This window comes from Typopeltis vanoorti, chromosome 7 (genome assembly GCF_054136105.1).
Source record: "Typopeltis vanoorti isolate ZY-2024b chromosome 7, IOZ_Tvanoo_1.0, whole genome shotgun sequence".
Classification (NCBI taxonomy): domain Eukaryota; kingdom Metazoa; phylum Arthropoda; class Arachnida; order Uropygi; family Thelyphonidae; genus Typopeltis; species Typopeltis vanoorti.
Genome location: NC_143555.1, coordinates 60828238 through 60842185, shown reverse-complemented (window position 1 = coordinate 60842185; position 13948 = coordinate 60828238). Strand labels below are relative to the sequence as shown.

The 13948-nt window shown below is 37.3% G+C and overlaps 1 protein-coding gene across 2 annotated transcripts in view; it reads left to right on the top strand.

The window, feature by feature from the left end:
- The window catches only part of mesh (sushi domain containing 2 mesh), a 373145-nt gene that overhangs the window by 247680 nt on the left and 111517 nt on the right, over positions 1–13948 (top strand). For both annotated transcript variants that reach the window (XM_090395295.1, XM_090395296.1), the window contains exon 18: positions 4102–4225. In XM_090395295.1, the coding sequence (XP_090251421.1) occupies positions 4102–4225 (124 nt within the window). The remainder of the gene's footprint in view (positions 1–4101; positions 4226–13948) is intronic.

Genomic DNA, 13948 nt, shown 5'->3' with positions numbered 1-13948 from the left:
AAACAAGAATATAATTTCTTCTCAAGCATAGCATATTGTATAATCAAGAGAAAGGAAGTGTAAAAACGTTTTACAACTTTCTCTGATCCCAAGTATTTTAATAATATGGTGATACACCATGTTACTACCTTGTATTTATATATACATGTATAAAAAAAAGACTTTTGCATTGATTCATCCTTACCATCCTCCTGGATCAAGCTCCACTTATGAAATCTTGAAGGGCCTGGCTCCCACTGATTCACTTCCTGGAGAGTAGAGCAGTTCTGCTCTGTGGCAAGCATTTTCTTTTTACTGAGTCTAGTGACCACTGACTTTTCTGTCCTGGAGTGATTCAGGTCAAGTGTGATAACTTTAGTAGTGATACTTTGTGTAACCTCCATGGAGTCAACCAGTGGCGCACTCAGGATTTAATCTTGGAGGGGGCGAGTTGAGTAGACGATTTGAGAATACACACTATGCATCGCATACAACCTATGACTGAGCATCTGCAACGATCGCTAATTCATAAGTAGTATAGAAATATAAGACACGACACATCATAAATAAATTTAAAAAAATTTAATTAGGAAAAGATTTTTGGAAATTTTTCTAGTGTTTTTCCTTTTTCTTTGGGGGATGCCAGGGGCCCCTAGCCCCCCCTCTGGGTGCGCCACTGGAGTCAACAGACTCATCATGGGAAGCCCACTCAACCAGCAATATGTCTATCATACTGAGCCTTCAAGTTATTTATACTATCTGCACTCACAACCCACTCAGGCAATGCATTCCACTGACTAACAATTCTCCACATAAAAAATCTACTCCTCACTCCCTTCTTCACCACACATCTCTGTAAAACTTCCAAGGATAACCCCTCGGTCCTCCCATCTTAACATCACTCTTTTTATAATTTCTTCTGTATTAACAGAAGAAATTATAACCACATTCTCTCAAATGCTCTTCATAACGAACACTCTTGAGTCATGATATCACTTTGGTTATTCGTTTTTGGACTCTCTATAGTGTTTCGACATCATAATGAAAACTAGGTGACCAAATCTGAGCATAATAGTCCATACGTGGGCTGACACCAATACCTTATATAGATGCACTAAAAACCATCTCCTTATCCCTGTATGTCAATGTACTTTTTATCATCGCATCGATACAATGTGTGCAGTCTTTGCAATACACGTGTTGTGCTGTGCTCTTGGAACTAATTAAAATCTCCCATTAGGATCATCTTTCTTTTATTTGTCCGACTAATTTATCTCAACATTTCGCAGTAAAACATGATCTCCCTTTAACAAACCCATGCTGACAACCACCCAGAATGCTGCTGTTAATAATAATTATAATAACAATATTATTATATTATTATTATTATTATATTATAAAATATAATATTTTATAATATCTCTCACATTTTGCCATGCATACATATTACTCTCACGACATAGAACTACTCAAGTTATTAGAAAGAAACTTGACATGGTTATCATTCAAGAATGTATAAGCAAAATTTATTTGAGGTACAATGATCTCTTAAAAAGAATGGACAATGAAAGGTTTGCAAAATAAAAGTCTGTTGCCAGGGTGGCAGTAAAAATACATCAAGGAAGACCAAGATTTAGTTGGATTCATGCAGTGAATATTGCCTGAAGATGGAAATGAATGATTTGACCATATTGGAGACTTGATACATGACAGATTAATTAAATATGGAAGAAAATTGTTGATATATATATATATATATCAACAATTATATAGGAAAAATATATAGGAAGCTAATAATAGTGCATATCTAATTACACTATCTGATCAAAAAATATCCAGACATTCCTCTGTAGACATGACTATATACAACACAATATGGCTCATACAGGTATAAAAGTAAGCACACACAGTCTTGCAATCTTTGTAGACAAACAGTAACAGTAAAATAGCCCTACTGAAGAGGTCAGCGACTTTCGATGTGGCACTATCATAGGATTCCACCTTTGCAACAACTCAGTTTGGTAAATTTCTGCCTTGCTGCAGCTGCCCTGATCGACTGTAAGTGATGTTATTGTGAAGTGGAAACATCTAGGAGCCTTAACAGCACAGTTGTGATCTGGTACACAACATAAAATCACAGAGTGCGACTGCTGAATTCTGAAGTGCATAGTGTAAAAAAAATAAAATTACTTGGTTAAAACTCTTGCTACCATATTCCAGAATGCCTCTGCAAGCAAACCAATACAACTGTTTGTTGAGAAAGCTGAAGAACATGGGTTTCCGTGGCCATGTCGCCACATTCAAACCTAACATCATCAAGGGGAAACACTAAGTGTTGAGCGGAGTGGTGTGAAGCTCACTACCATTGCATTCTAAAGCAGTGAAAATGCATTCTCAGAAATGATGATTCACATTTCACCCTCTGGATATGATGGACAAGTCTGGATTTGGTGGAGAATGCTATCTGTTTGAATGTGTTGTGCCAACTGTGAAGTTTGGTGGAGGAGACATCATCATCTCTTGGCTATTTTTCATGGTTCATCCTGTGCCCCCTACTTCCAGTTAACAGATCTTCCTGTCTGCTCATAGTAGGCCAAGTCAGTCACAAGGAACTTCCTACACTGCAAGGTATGCTAGAGAGTGAAGTTTATCCTTAGGTAAGTGAATCAGAGTTGCTAATTTAACATGAGGTTTGAATGTGGTGCAAAGGCCATGTTTTATTAGTATTTTGGCTATCTTTCCTGATGTACCTCTGATATAGGGAATAGAAATGGTCATGTTGTGGTCCTGTGTATTTTTGCCAAGAAAGTATGGTGCTGGTATTTGAGTTCTGTGGACAGAGCTATATCATCAGAACAAATGGCTCTGGCTCTGTGTGTAAGTGTTTTTAAAATGCCATACTGTTGGAAGGTCAACTGGTCTGGGTAGTGACCATTCCAATAATTCATAGCATCATGCATACCCATAAGGATATGTGCTTTGCATTATGGAATACTAATGCAAGTGATGTGAAGTCATTAGCTTCTATATATGAGTTTTCCCAGTCCTGATTATACTTCGGGCACAAACTTTGTTTGCTTACACTTGGATAAAGGATTAAACCAACTATATAATATATAATTTCTTGGTATCTTTAATTTATACCATACTGTTGAACCAGAACCAGATGGTGATATGATTGTTTATGTAGATATTTTCTTGTATGTGTTGGCTTTCTACGTGTGGCTCTGTCCACAGAACTCAAATATCTATGCCATACTTTCTTGGCCAATAGCTACAATAACCAACAAAATAGATAAATACTACATAGCCCCATTACTTCTCCTTCCTCTGATACACAGGAACACAACATTACCATTCCTATTCTTTATGTCAGAGGTACATCTGAAAAGACAGTCAAAGTACTAATAAAACATAGCCTTTGCACTACATTCAAACCTCATGCTAAATTAGCAACTCTGATCTACTCTCCTAAGAATAAACTTCACTCTCTAGCATACCCTGGAGTGTATGAAGTTTCTTGTGACTAATGTCTTGGCCCTGCTAACATCCAAGTGGAAGAACATAAAATGTACATTCACCACCATTATTATGGCAAGTCAGGACTCTCAGACCATGCTTTGGACACCACTTCACACAGAATTAGATGGAAGAAAACTAATGTGCTATTTAATTAAGATTAAAAAGATTATTTTTTGAGTCAGCTGTGACTATGAAGAATTCTCCTAACCTGAACAAATATGGTTGCATTAATTTTTATCAAACTTTAGGAGACTGTTGTCTTGGAGCAACTCCCACATAGCTGTAATACTTTTTTTTAACAATATTAGAGGGTGCCAAATTAGTACTTGAGGTCTTTCATCTGTTACAATTGTATTGTTTCACTTACTCACTGTTGCATATACAAGATGTGTTGTGCTCTGATCATGCTGATTTGAAATTCAGCAAAATATAAACAAGTTAATAAACATCTTTTTTTATAAAATAGTTCCTGTGATGTTAATACCATTAAAAATAAGTTACAACACCTAAGCTCATCTGTTAGTCTCATATAAATAATTCAAGTATATTTTCTATGAATCTTTTTATTCATGAATCTTTATAATTGATTTAATCTTATAGGTGTGCAGTGATTCTGTGGCATGTAGATATGATTTTATTCTCACCAGTGACAGAAATTATGCTGCCACTACTAAAAATAGGGAAGCTATTGCAAAGAAATTAGCATCTGATGTCAGAGAAGATGGTAATTATTGAGATTTTTAATACTTGCATTTTAGTTAATTTTTCCTCATAAATACGAACAATTTTTCAGTTAGAATCCCGTTATGACATGGATGTTTGCAAAAGTCTAAGTGAGAGGCAATTTTTATTAGATGTGAGATATGCTATTCATTGGAGGTTAGTGTAATAAAAACTATTTGAGGATTTCAGTTTATCTAATTATTAACATATTCATATGTGTTTCATCATCATCATCATCAAATTCCTGAAATGTATTCTTGGGGGGGGGGGGGGGGGGTAATTATGATAGTACTACATGAGAAGTTACACCATTACTAACTTGCAACCAACAATTTGCCACAAATTAATCTATTTCTGTCAACACTCCAACATTATCAGATCTTATATTTCTGCCTTTTAAGGCACATTTTTACTGTATCAATCAATCTACATCTTGATCTTTCTCTGGCTCTTTTTCCTGCCAACCTGGAAAAGAATACTTGTTTTGCTAATCTTTCCTCTCTCATTCTAGTTAAGTAACCATACCCTGAGATTAACTGTACTAACACATTCCTGGATGCTAACAGTGTCAGCTTCTTTCCTAATATCCTCATTTTTAATATGGTATTGCTATTGATGCCATCTGTTCACACCCCTAATCTTTCTCAGGACTCTCATATCTGTGGTCTCTAGTCTTTGGTCAAGTGTTTTATTTCTAACCCAGCTCTCAGATCCATAAGTTAAAATTGGTTTGAACACTCCTTTGCAAACAGCTAATTTAGTGTTTTGACTAATTTCTCTCTTATTCCATATAAATTTATTCAGTTGACTTCCTACCATACTGGCTTTGTTGATTCTGTTGTCTATTTCAATATTTAATTTACCATCTTCACTAAAAATTGTGCCTAAATAGTTGAAATGTTTTTACTTGTTCTGTAGGTTTTCCATTCACGATGCAGTTATTTTCAGTGTTTCTGCCTATTTTCATTGTCTTTGCATAAATCTTACTAGGAACACTGTCACCTGTGTTTTCATTGTATTAAACAGCACCAAGACAATAAATTACAAATAAGATATTTCTTCTTCTTTCCATAGCCCATAATATGACTACTGAGCAGATATCAGGAAATGTTCTCACAGAAATCTTCCAGTAATTCCTTGATCAGCACTTAGCTTTCAGCTTTGTGAAAGAAGCTCCTGTCCAATTTATTATACTGTCTATGTAGTTTATTTTAAGTCTCTTTTTTTTTCCTTTTTTTTTTCGAGTTCCTGGAATAAGTCCTTCAAGTACTTACATCAGGAAACCGTTACTGATGTGACCAAGCCAGATAAGTTGTTATTATTATTTTATTATTATTACCCCAAGACCTCATAGAGTCAAAGACTCATCTAGGAGGTCCTTTTATCTCACTCACTCACTCACTCACACACACACACACACACACACACACACACACACACACACACACACACACACACACACACACACACACACACACACACACCTCATCATATCATGTCTTGAACACACTCGAACTTCTTGCAGACACCACACTCTCAGGCAAGGCATTCCAATCATTTACAACTCTGCACAAAAAAAAACACTTCTTCTTGTAAGGCCACAACATCTTCACTACTCTTTATGGTTCGTCCCAACTTTGCATCATCTGCAAACGACTGAATATCTCCATCCAAATCTTCGCCAATATCATTAATATACAAGTTAAATAGTAATGGCCCTAAAACAGACCCGTGAGGCACTCCACTAGTGGCTTTCCTTTTCCTGGATATTGCTCCCCCATACACAACTTGTTGATTCCTATCAGATAACCAGTCTCCAATCCAATGCACCAATCTAATATTCAACCCCATCAGCTCTAGTTTGACTGTCAACTTATCATGCAGTAATTTATCAAAAGCCTTTGCAAAATCTAAATATATTACTGTGTATCCTTCTCTTCTGTCCATGGAAGCAGTCACCTTATTGTAATAAGTAAGTAGATTACTACTTACTTATTACAATAAGAGATTGTAATAATAGATTAAAACATGACCTCTCTTTAGCAAATCCATGCTGTCCATCAAAGATAATACCATTGTTGTCATCCTAATTCTGGATCCTAGTTCTCACAAGCTTCTCCAACAACTTAACCACAACACCTGACACACAGATAGGCCTATAGTTTGATGCTTGAGTTCGATCACCTCCTTTATGAAGTTGCACAATCTTGCCCTTCTTCCACTCCTTCGGAACTTGACCGAGTGCAAGACTCGTATTAAAAAAATATGTCAAGGCAGGTGTCAATTCCCTGGCACATTCCTTCAAAATACATGGTGATATATTATCAAGTCCACAGCCTTATTAACATCTAGTTTCCTCAACTCCCCATACACCTCTTGTTCACTTACAGTCAGTCTCTCCTCCCCATCATCTACTGCTCTCAATCTCTCCATGAAGTCACATTCACAAGATTGAAAGACCTTTATGAACTGGTCATTAAGTATCTCCACCACGCATTCTGCAACAGCTGTCTTTATACGATTTTCTCCAATCAATGTCACGTTTCCATAATCTATCTTTCTTTTGCTGGCTACATATCGAAAGAACTCCTTAGGATTCTTTTTTGGCTTCATTAGCTAACTGCTGTTCATATCTCTCTTTAGCTACTCTCACCAACCAAGTCACCCTCCTTGCCTGGTCTTTGTAGACCTCATGGAATTGGTTATTTCCACTTCTCTTATGCTGCCTCCACAATGCCCCTTTTCTCTGTATCGCCATGCTTAATCTCTTTATTCATTCATATCACACCTACCTTATTTAACCTTCTCACCCTTGGAATACATTCAGACATTGCATCTACTAGATAGTTTCTGAAAATCCCGCAAGCTGCATTGATCTCTTTTCCAGCTAATTCCTCGTTCCATGCTACACCCACAAGCTGTGTCCTGAGCTCTTAATAATCACCCCCTCCCTTGTAGTTCCACATATACCATTTCCTCACAGAGGTCCTCACACTGCTGACAACCACCCAGGTAATCACCTCATGGTCACTCTCACCAATTGGTGGATGATTTGACATCTCATTTTTAATTATATCCTCTGATGAGATGACTGAATCTAAGACCCTCAATCCTGTTTGCTTCAAATTTTTGTTGATGTTCTCTCCTGGTGAAAGAACTGATTCTTTGTCTCACTTCAGAATTTGTAATATGACGAGTATATGGAATCTTTAGGAGCCATTTAAATCTCTTTTCATCTTTTTAAAAGAGGGTCCTAGTTTCACTTCCATGTACGAGTTCTGAAACTAGTGTGTCTGTAAGATGTGATATGCTAGTAATTGTAAGCTTATTATCTGTCCATAGTGGTTTTAGTTTTTTGAATTCTGTTGTTGCTTTGTAACTTTTGTTCTAGTATCGTATCTTGATTTTCCATCTTTATTAATAATATTGCCTAAGTATTTAAACTGATTAGCTTCTTCTGTAGATGTATTCTGTAGTAGGATTTTTTTTTTCCCATGGCACTTCCTTAGAAGCACAGATATTTGCCATTGTTTTTGATTTGGGAGTATTTATGAATAAGCCATGCTTTTTAAGAGTATGAGCTAACTTTGAGGTGATCGCCTGAAGATCTGATTTGATTTGTTTTTTGCTAGGAGATCAGTATCTTTGACAAACGTTAGATGGTTTATTTTTCATCCTATTCCTTCTGTCATTCCAATATTACAGTTCTTGAGGGCTTATTTTACAACATATTCGAGAAAGCAGTTAAATAACATTGGAAATAACTTTCATCCCTGTTTCACTTCATGCTCCTTTGAAAAGATAATGCTTTGGTTCCCTTTGATTTCAATAATCATTTCAGAAGAAGAGGATCAATCACATTATTTAGCGCTCTCTCTCTTTCTCTCTTTCGTCTATAATGCTATAGAATTTTCCAAAGGAAAATATATCGTATCCTTTCCTTTGGAAAGGATATCATGTCAAACAGAATCAAAAGCTTATGTTGTATGTATTTTTCTCCAATAATGTAAAGTGTAAATGTATGGTCTGTTGCACTTGTGCTCTTTCTAAATCCAGCATGAAAATCCAAAAATTGGATTCCATTTTTGCTTCAGTTTGTGAGAGTAAGATTTTTAAAAAGATTTTACTTAGATGGCTGATAAGGCTAATTGTCCTAAAATTATTGTACTTTTTGCTGTTTCAGAATTGGGCTAAGAATAGCTGTATATATATATCAGTCTTTTAGCCAAATTTTAGTGTTCCTCATCTTCTGGCCAGCCTGGTTGGCCGAGTGGTTAGCATATCTGTTCTCAAGCCAAGAGGCTGCAAGTTCAAATCCCACCATGGGCATGGATGTTTCTGATTGTCCTACTAACTCTGTATGGAAAGGACATTTGCGAACCAACCCCTTATTCTAGCAGAAGACTTCACTCCCAAAAATTCGGTGAGGTACGAGAGTGACCATACGATGTCTAAAGATGTCAAATGTGAAATTGTGTGAAGTACATTAATGATAGGTTCTCCCTCCCCACACACTTTTTCTTTAAGCATTTCTGATGAGATATTGTCAACTGCTTCTCCTATTTTTCATCTATATAGCATTCTTTTCCTAGGATATTTTCAGTTGCTTCAATGATTTTCCACAAAAAATTGTTCGTAAGAGACATCAGAATCAAAGGAGTCAGCAGCGATTTTGAGTAGCAATATTTATTTGAAACAGCTCTTTACTGATGTGTTATTTGAGTTACATAACATTAATGTAAAAAACAAATAAAAAAGACAAAATGTAAATTTTTGTCTTTTTATTTTTCTTGTTGGTCTAATCTAAATTTCAACATGAACATTGCTCTGACTAAATTATGGTCACTTCCAACATTAGCACCTTGGAAGGATCTAGTGCTTGTTGAGTTTATGCATGTTTTACATTTAGTTTTGATAAGTATGTAATCAATCATATTCAGGATTCTTCCATCTGGGGAGATAAAAGTCCATTTTTATGACTTCTTATGTGGGAAAAGTATGTTGTTTCTGTGAAACAAATTCTAGCAATTTCATTCCCATGTCATTTGTTTCTCCTAGTCCAAAAGGACTACAAAGGGGAGAAAATTTCTTCCTATATAAATTCTAGTTGTTGCATTCCACTCCCTTGCACTGTTACATGTTGGAAGTTTATTTTGCACTTGGTTAGAATAAACTAAATTTATTAAACTATAATAAATTTAGTTTAATCCTTATCCAAGTGTAAGTAAACAAAGTTTGCACCTGAAAATATCTTCAGGACTGAGGTAAGGTGGTACATCCCTTGGCAACTCGTAGCAAAGGTGGATCAAGCTCTCATCACTCCTTGTCTCAGTATCTCCCATAATGCAAAGCACATCTCCTTGTGGACATGTATACTGCTATGCATTAAGGGAACGGCCACTACTCAGATTGGTTTCGACCTTTATTGAGGTCTCGTCAGTGGGAGGCAGATCCAGAGTGGTGATACTAAGGCAGAAGCAATGGAGAGGTCATATTTACCTATACAAGTTGCAACGGTGTACCACCTTATTATTAAATTACCCTGGATTTAGAGAAAGATGTTAGAAGTTTATTTTGCACTTGGTTGGACTATAATAAATTTAGTTTAATATGACCTCTTGCTTCTGCCTTAGTATCACCACTCTGGGTCTGCCTCCCACTGACGAGACCTCAATAAAGGTTGAAACCAATCTGAGTAGTGGCCGTTCCCTTAATGCATAGCAGTATACATGTCCGCAAGGAGATGTGCTTTGCATTATGGGAGATACTGAGACAAGGAGTGATGAGAGCTTTGCTATGAGTTGCCAATACCTTACCTCAGTCCTGAAGATATTTTCAGGCATTGCTTGCACTTGGATAAAGGATTAACCTAAATTTATTATAATGCACTGTTAGAATATCTTAAGTGTTTTAAGGATCAGGTTATTGATTTTGTTATAAAAGAGATCCACTTCTTGATCATATGAAGTTGTTGGTGCCTGTACTTGTATTATAGTTATATTTAGCAGTTTACCTTTTAATCTTACTACTCTTCTTCTTCTCTCCCATAGTCCTAAATGGACCATTGGGTCATTCATGGCTGGTAGATGATGTTCTTTGTTATCCTCCTCCAATCATCTCAGTCTCTTGTTGTTGATATCAGTTGAGAAAGGGAGGAATTTGTCCATTTTTTGATGTTGTCAGTCCATTTTAATCGAGGTTGGCCCTAACTCTTGATCCCAGAATGATTCCTTCTAGTGTTTGCTTTGGAATGCCATTAGCCCTCTCCACATGTCCAAACCATTTCATTTGTTGTCTTCTGATGACTGTCAGAATATTTTCCCTTTTTCTCCCGTCTATTGAATCAATCAATTTTCAGACATTTTCATTGGTTTCGTGTGCAGTATAGGGAATTTTCAAAAGTCTTCTGTAAGTTTTCATTTCAAAAGACAGGAGTCTCCTCTCATCTTCCCTCAATAAAGTCCAGGCCTCACAACCATACAAGAGGATAGAATTCACCAAAGTGTCAGTTAGTCTTAATCTGGTTGTGATTGCTATTCTGTTCTTTCTCCACAATGGTTTTAACTTTTGTAGGGCCACAGTTGCCTTAGCAATTCGGTATTTAATGTCGGTTTTGGAGCGACTATCTTGACTCTACATGCTTCCTAGATAAGTGAACTTGTTTACATTCTCAATTTGTTTATTGTCTATTTGTATCTTGAAGGGTTCAATGAGAGGGCGCTAGTGGGTCAAGCGCTACGAACGTGTTTTGAAGAGCTCCTGATTCAGATAAGTTTTACTAGGAATAATTAAGTATATATGCGTAATTGTTTAAGTAAGAGCGGCTGTAAACGTTGTACGCTAACGATATTATTAGTGTGGGGTTTTTTTCTTGCTTAAACTAAATACGAAAACGTTAATATTAGACCTAGTAACCTGCACAGAAAGAAAAAAAAAAAAATGGAGGGGCATTGTCATTCCATGATTTTAATTTGGATTTCAGTCGGTTCGTTAAGTGTGAGGTCTGTTATATGTATTCCTTCGATTACATAAATGATTTGTGGATGTTTAGTGCGGATGGAAAAAGGGTGTGTGCGAAATGTGACCTGAACGAGGAATTAATGAATGCGAATATGAAGTTGATGACAGAAAGTGCTAGTAACGATTGTGTCGCGAGTGCACGTTTGAAAGAGAAGGATGGCGAGAAAAGACAGGAGAAAAAATGTTAAAAAATCAGGAAAAATGAAAAAGAGCGATTTGACAACCGTAACGGATGTTAAAAGGGACGAAAGTGAGGCGGAAAGAAACGAAACTGAGAGAACGAATGAAAGTAGAAATGGCGTGGTGCAGAAATCGCAAGTAAAAAAAATCGAAAGAATGAATGATAGCGAAAAAAGAATGACTGATGGCGAAAGTTGGACGCATGTTGGAACGAAAGTACTGAACCAAAGAAAGATGAATGACAGTAAAAGTGAGAAGAATGATAGCGAATGTTGGATGCATGTTAGTCCAAAAGTACGGAAACAAAGAAAGATATGTGAGAGTGAAAGTGAGAAGAATGATAGTGAAAGTTGGACGTATGTTGGACCGAAAGTACGGAAACAAAGAAGGATGAATGAGAGGGAAAGTGAGAAGAGGGGGTCGAGAGTTAGAAAGTTAGAAAGATTTAATGATAGAGTGAATGTATCGCGAGGTTCAGAAGGTGAATTGGATTGGATGAAGCAAGAAATGAAATGGATGCGGAATGAAATTAAGAGAATTCAGGTCAAAACTATTAAAATAAATCATGATGGCATGAAAGAGTTAACAAAAGATGAGCAAGTGGCGTTGTATGGCGACTCCATTATTAAAGGTGTGCTAGAGGATAAAATGCACAAGGTATGTTTTCCAGGCGGTAAAATGAGTAGAGTGATTGAGGCATTGAATATTAGGCGGGTACGAGCAAAAGAGTTAATTGTATTAATTGGTACGAATGATTTGAGAGAGAACAAAGAGCATGTCAAAATGAATGTCAGGAGACTGCTTGGAAAGATAAAGGAGAATAGTGTGACAGGAAGGGTGGTTAGTGTGTTGCCTAGGTATGATTGTGGTGAAATGAGGCGGAGAGCAAGGATTATGAATGATATTCTGGCTGAAATGTGTGAGGATATGGGAGTACAGTTTGTTAATGTGTGGAATGAGTTTGAGGGACGAAGTGAGCTGTATGGGAGCGATGGACTGCATTTGAGTGGTTATGGTGTGAGTCGCTTGGAGAGACTGCTGCTGGAAGGTAGAGAAGTGAATAGAGAGAATGAATCAGATCGAGAGGGGAGTGATGTGGAAGAGCAGGAGAGTAAGACAGGAGAGATTGAAGGAGTGGAAATGAATGTGGAAGTGAGTGGTATGAGTATAGAAAATGAGAGAAGGGGTGTGCAAGAGGAGCAGGGAAATGGGGAGGCTCAGGGTGGACAGGGATACACAGCGTGAGAAAGGTGGATGCTCCAAGAGGAGGTGAGAGAATGTGTAGGCAGGAAAGTAATGGGTTGATCAGGGATCAAAAGGAAACAGATGGAATTGCAAAGGGTTCTAAAATGAAGAAGCAGAAAGGGAAATGGCCCCAGTCCAGCACGGAGAGATCACATCGAGTGAGTGGTATCAGTGGAACTAGCTGTAGATCCAGAAATTAGTTGTGTTTGTATACCAATGCTAGAAATATAAGAAACAAGGCGGATGAAATGGTTGCACTAATTGCGTCTGTGCAACCAGAGATTGTCGGAATAAGTGAGACATGGTTAGATGAGGATGACATCCTGACAGGAATAGAGATGGAAAGGTATGATGTGTTTTGTGAGGATAGAAGGGGTAAAAAGGGAGGGGGGGGAGTGCTATTGATGATAGAGAAAGAGTTATGTCCATACAAGGTAGAGATGCAAGAGGGAAATGGGGCCAGTGGTTTTGAGGCAGTATGGTGTGAGATAGAGGTGAATAGAATCAAATACTTGGTGGGATGTTGTTATACACCTGGTAATGTGGATGGTGGTGATAGTGAAATGTATAGTCAAATAAGCCAAGCAAATAAGAAAAGGTTGATCATTATGGGTGATTTTAATTATGGCAATATAGACTGGAATGAAGAGATAGCAACTGGAAGTAAAGAAAATGAGTTTCCTGAGTTTTTGAGGGATAACTACCTCAGACAGTATGTAACAGAGGGCACAAGAGGATTAAGGGTCTTGGATTTGGTCATCTCATCGGAGGATGTAATTATCAATGAGGTATCAAATCATTCACCAATTAGTGAAAGTGACCATGAGGTGATTACTTGGGTGGTTGCCAGCAGTGCAAGGACCCCTGTGAAAAAAGGGTACATGTGGAACTACAAGGGGGGTGATTATGAAGAGCTCAGGAGACAGCTTGCAGGTGCAGCATGGAATGAGGAGTTAGCTGGAAAAAAGATCAATGCAGCTTGGGGGATTTTCAAAAAATATTTAGTGGATGCAATGTCTAAATGTATACCACGGGTGAGAAGGTTAAATAAGGTAGGTGTGAGATGGATGAATAAAGAGATTAAGCATGCGATACAGAGAAAAAGGGCATTGTGCAGGCAGCATAAGAGAAGTGGAAGTAACCAATTTCATGAGTTCTACAAAGACCAGGCAAGGAGAGTGACTTGGTTTGTGAGAGTAGGTAAAGAGAGGTATGAACAGCAGTTATCTAATGAAGCTAAAAAGAATCCTAGGGAGTTCTTTCGATATGTAGCCAGCAA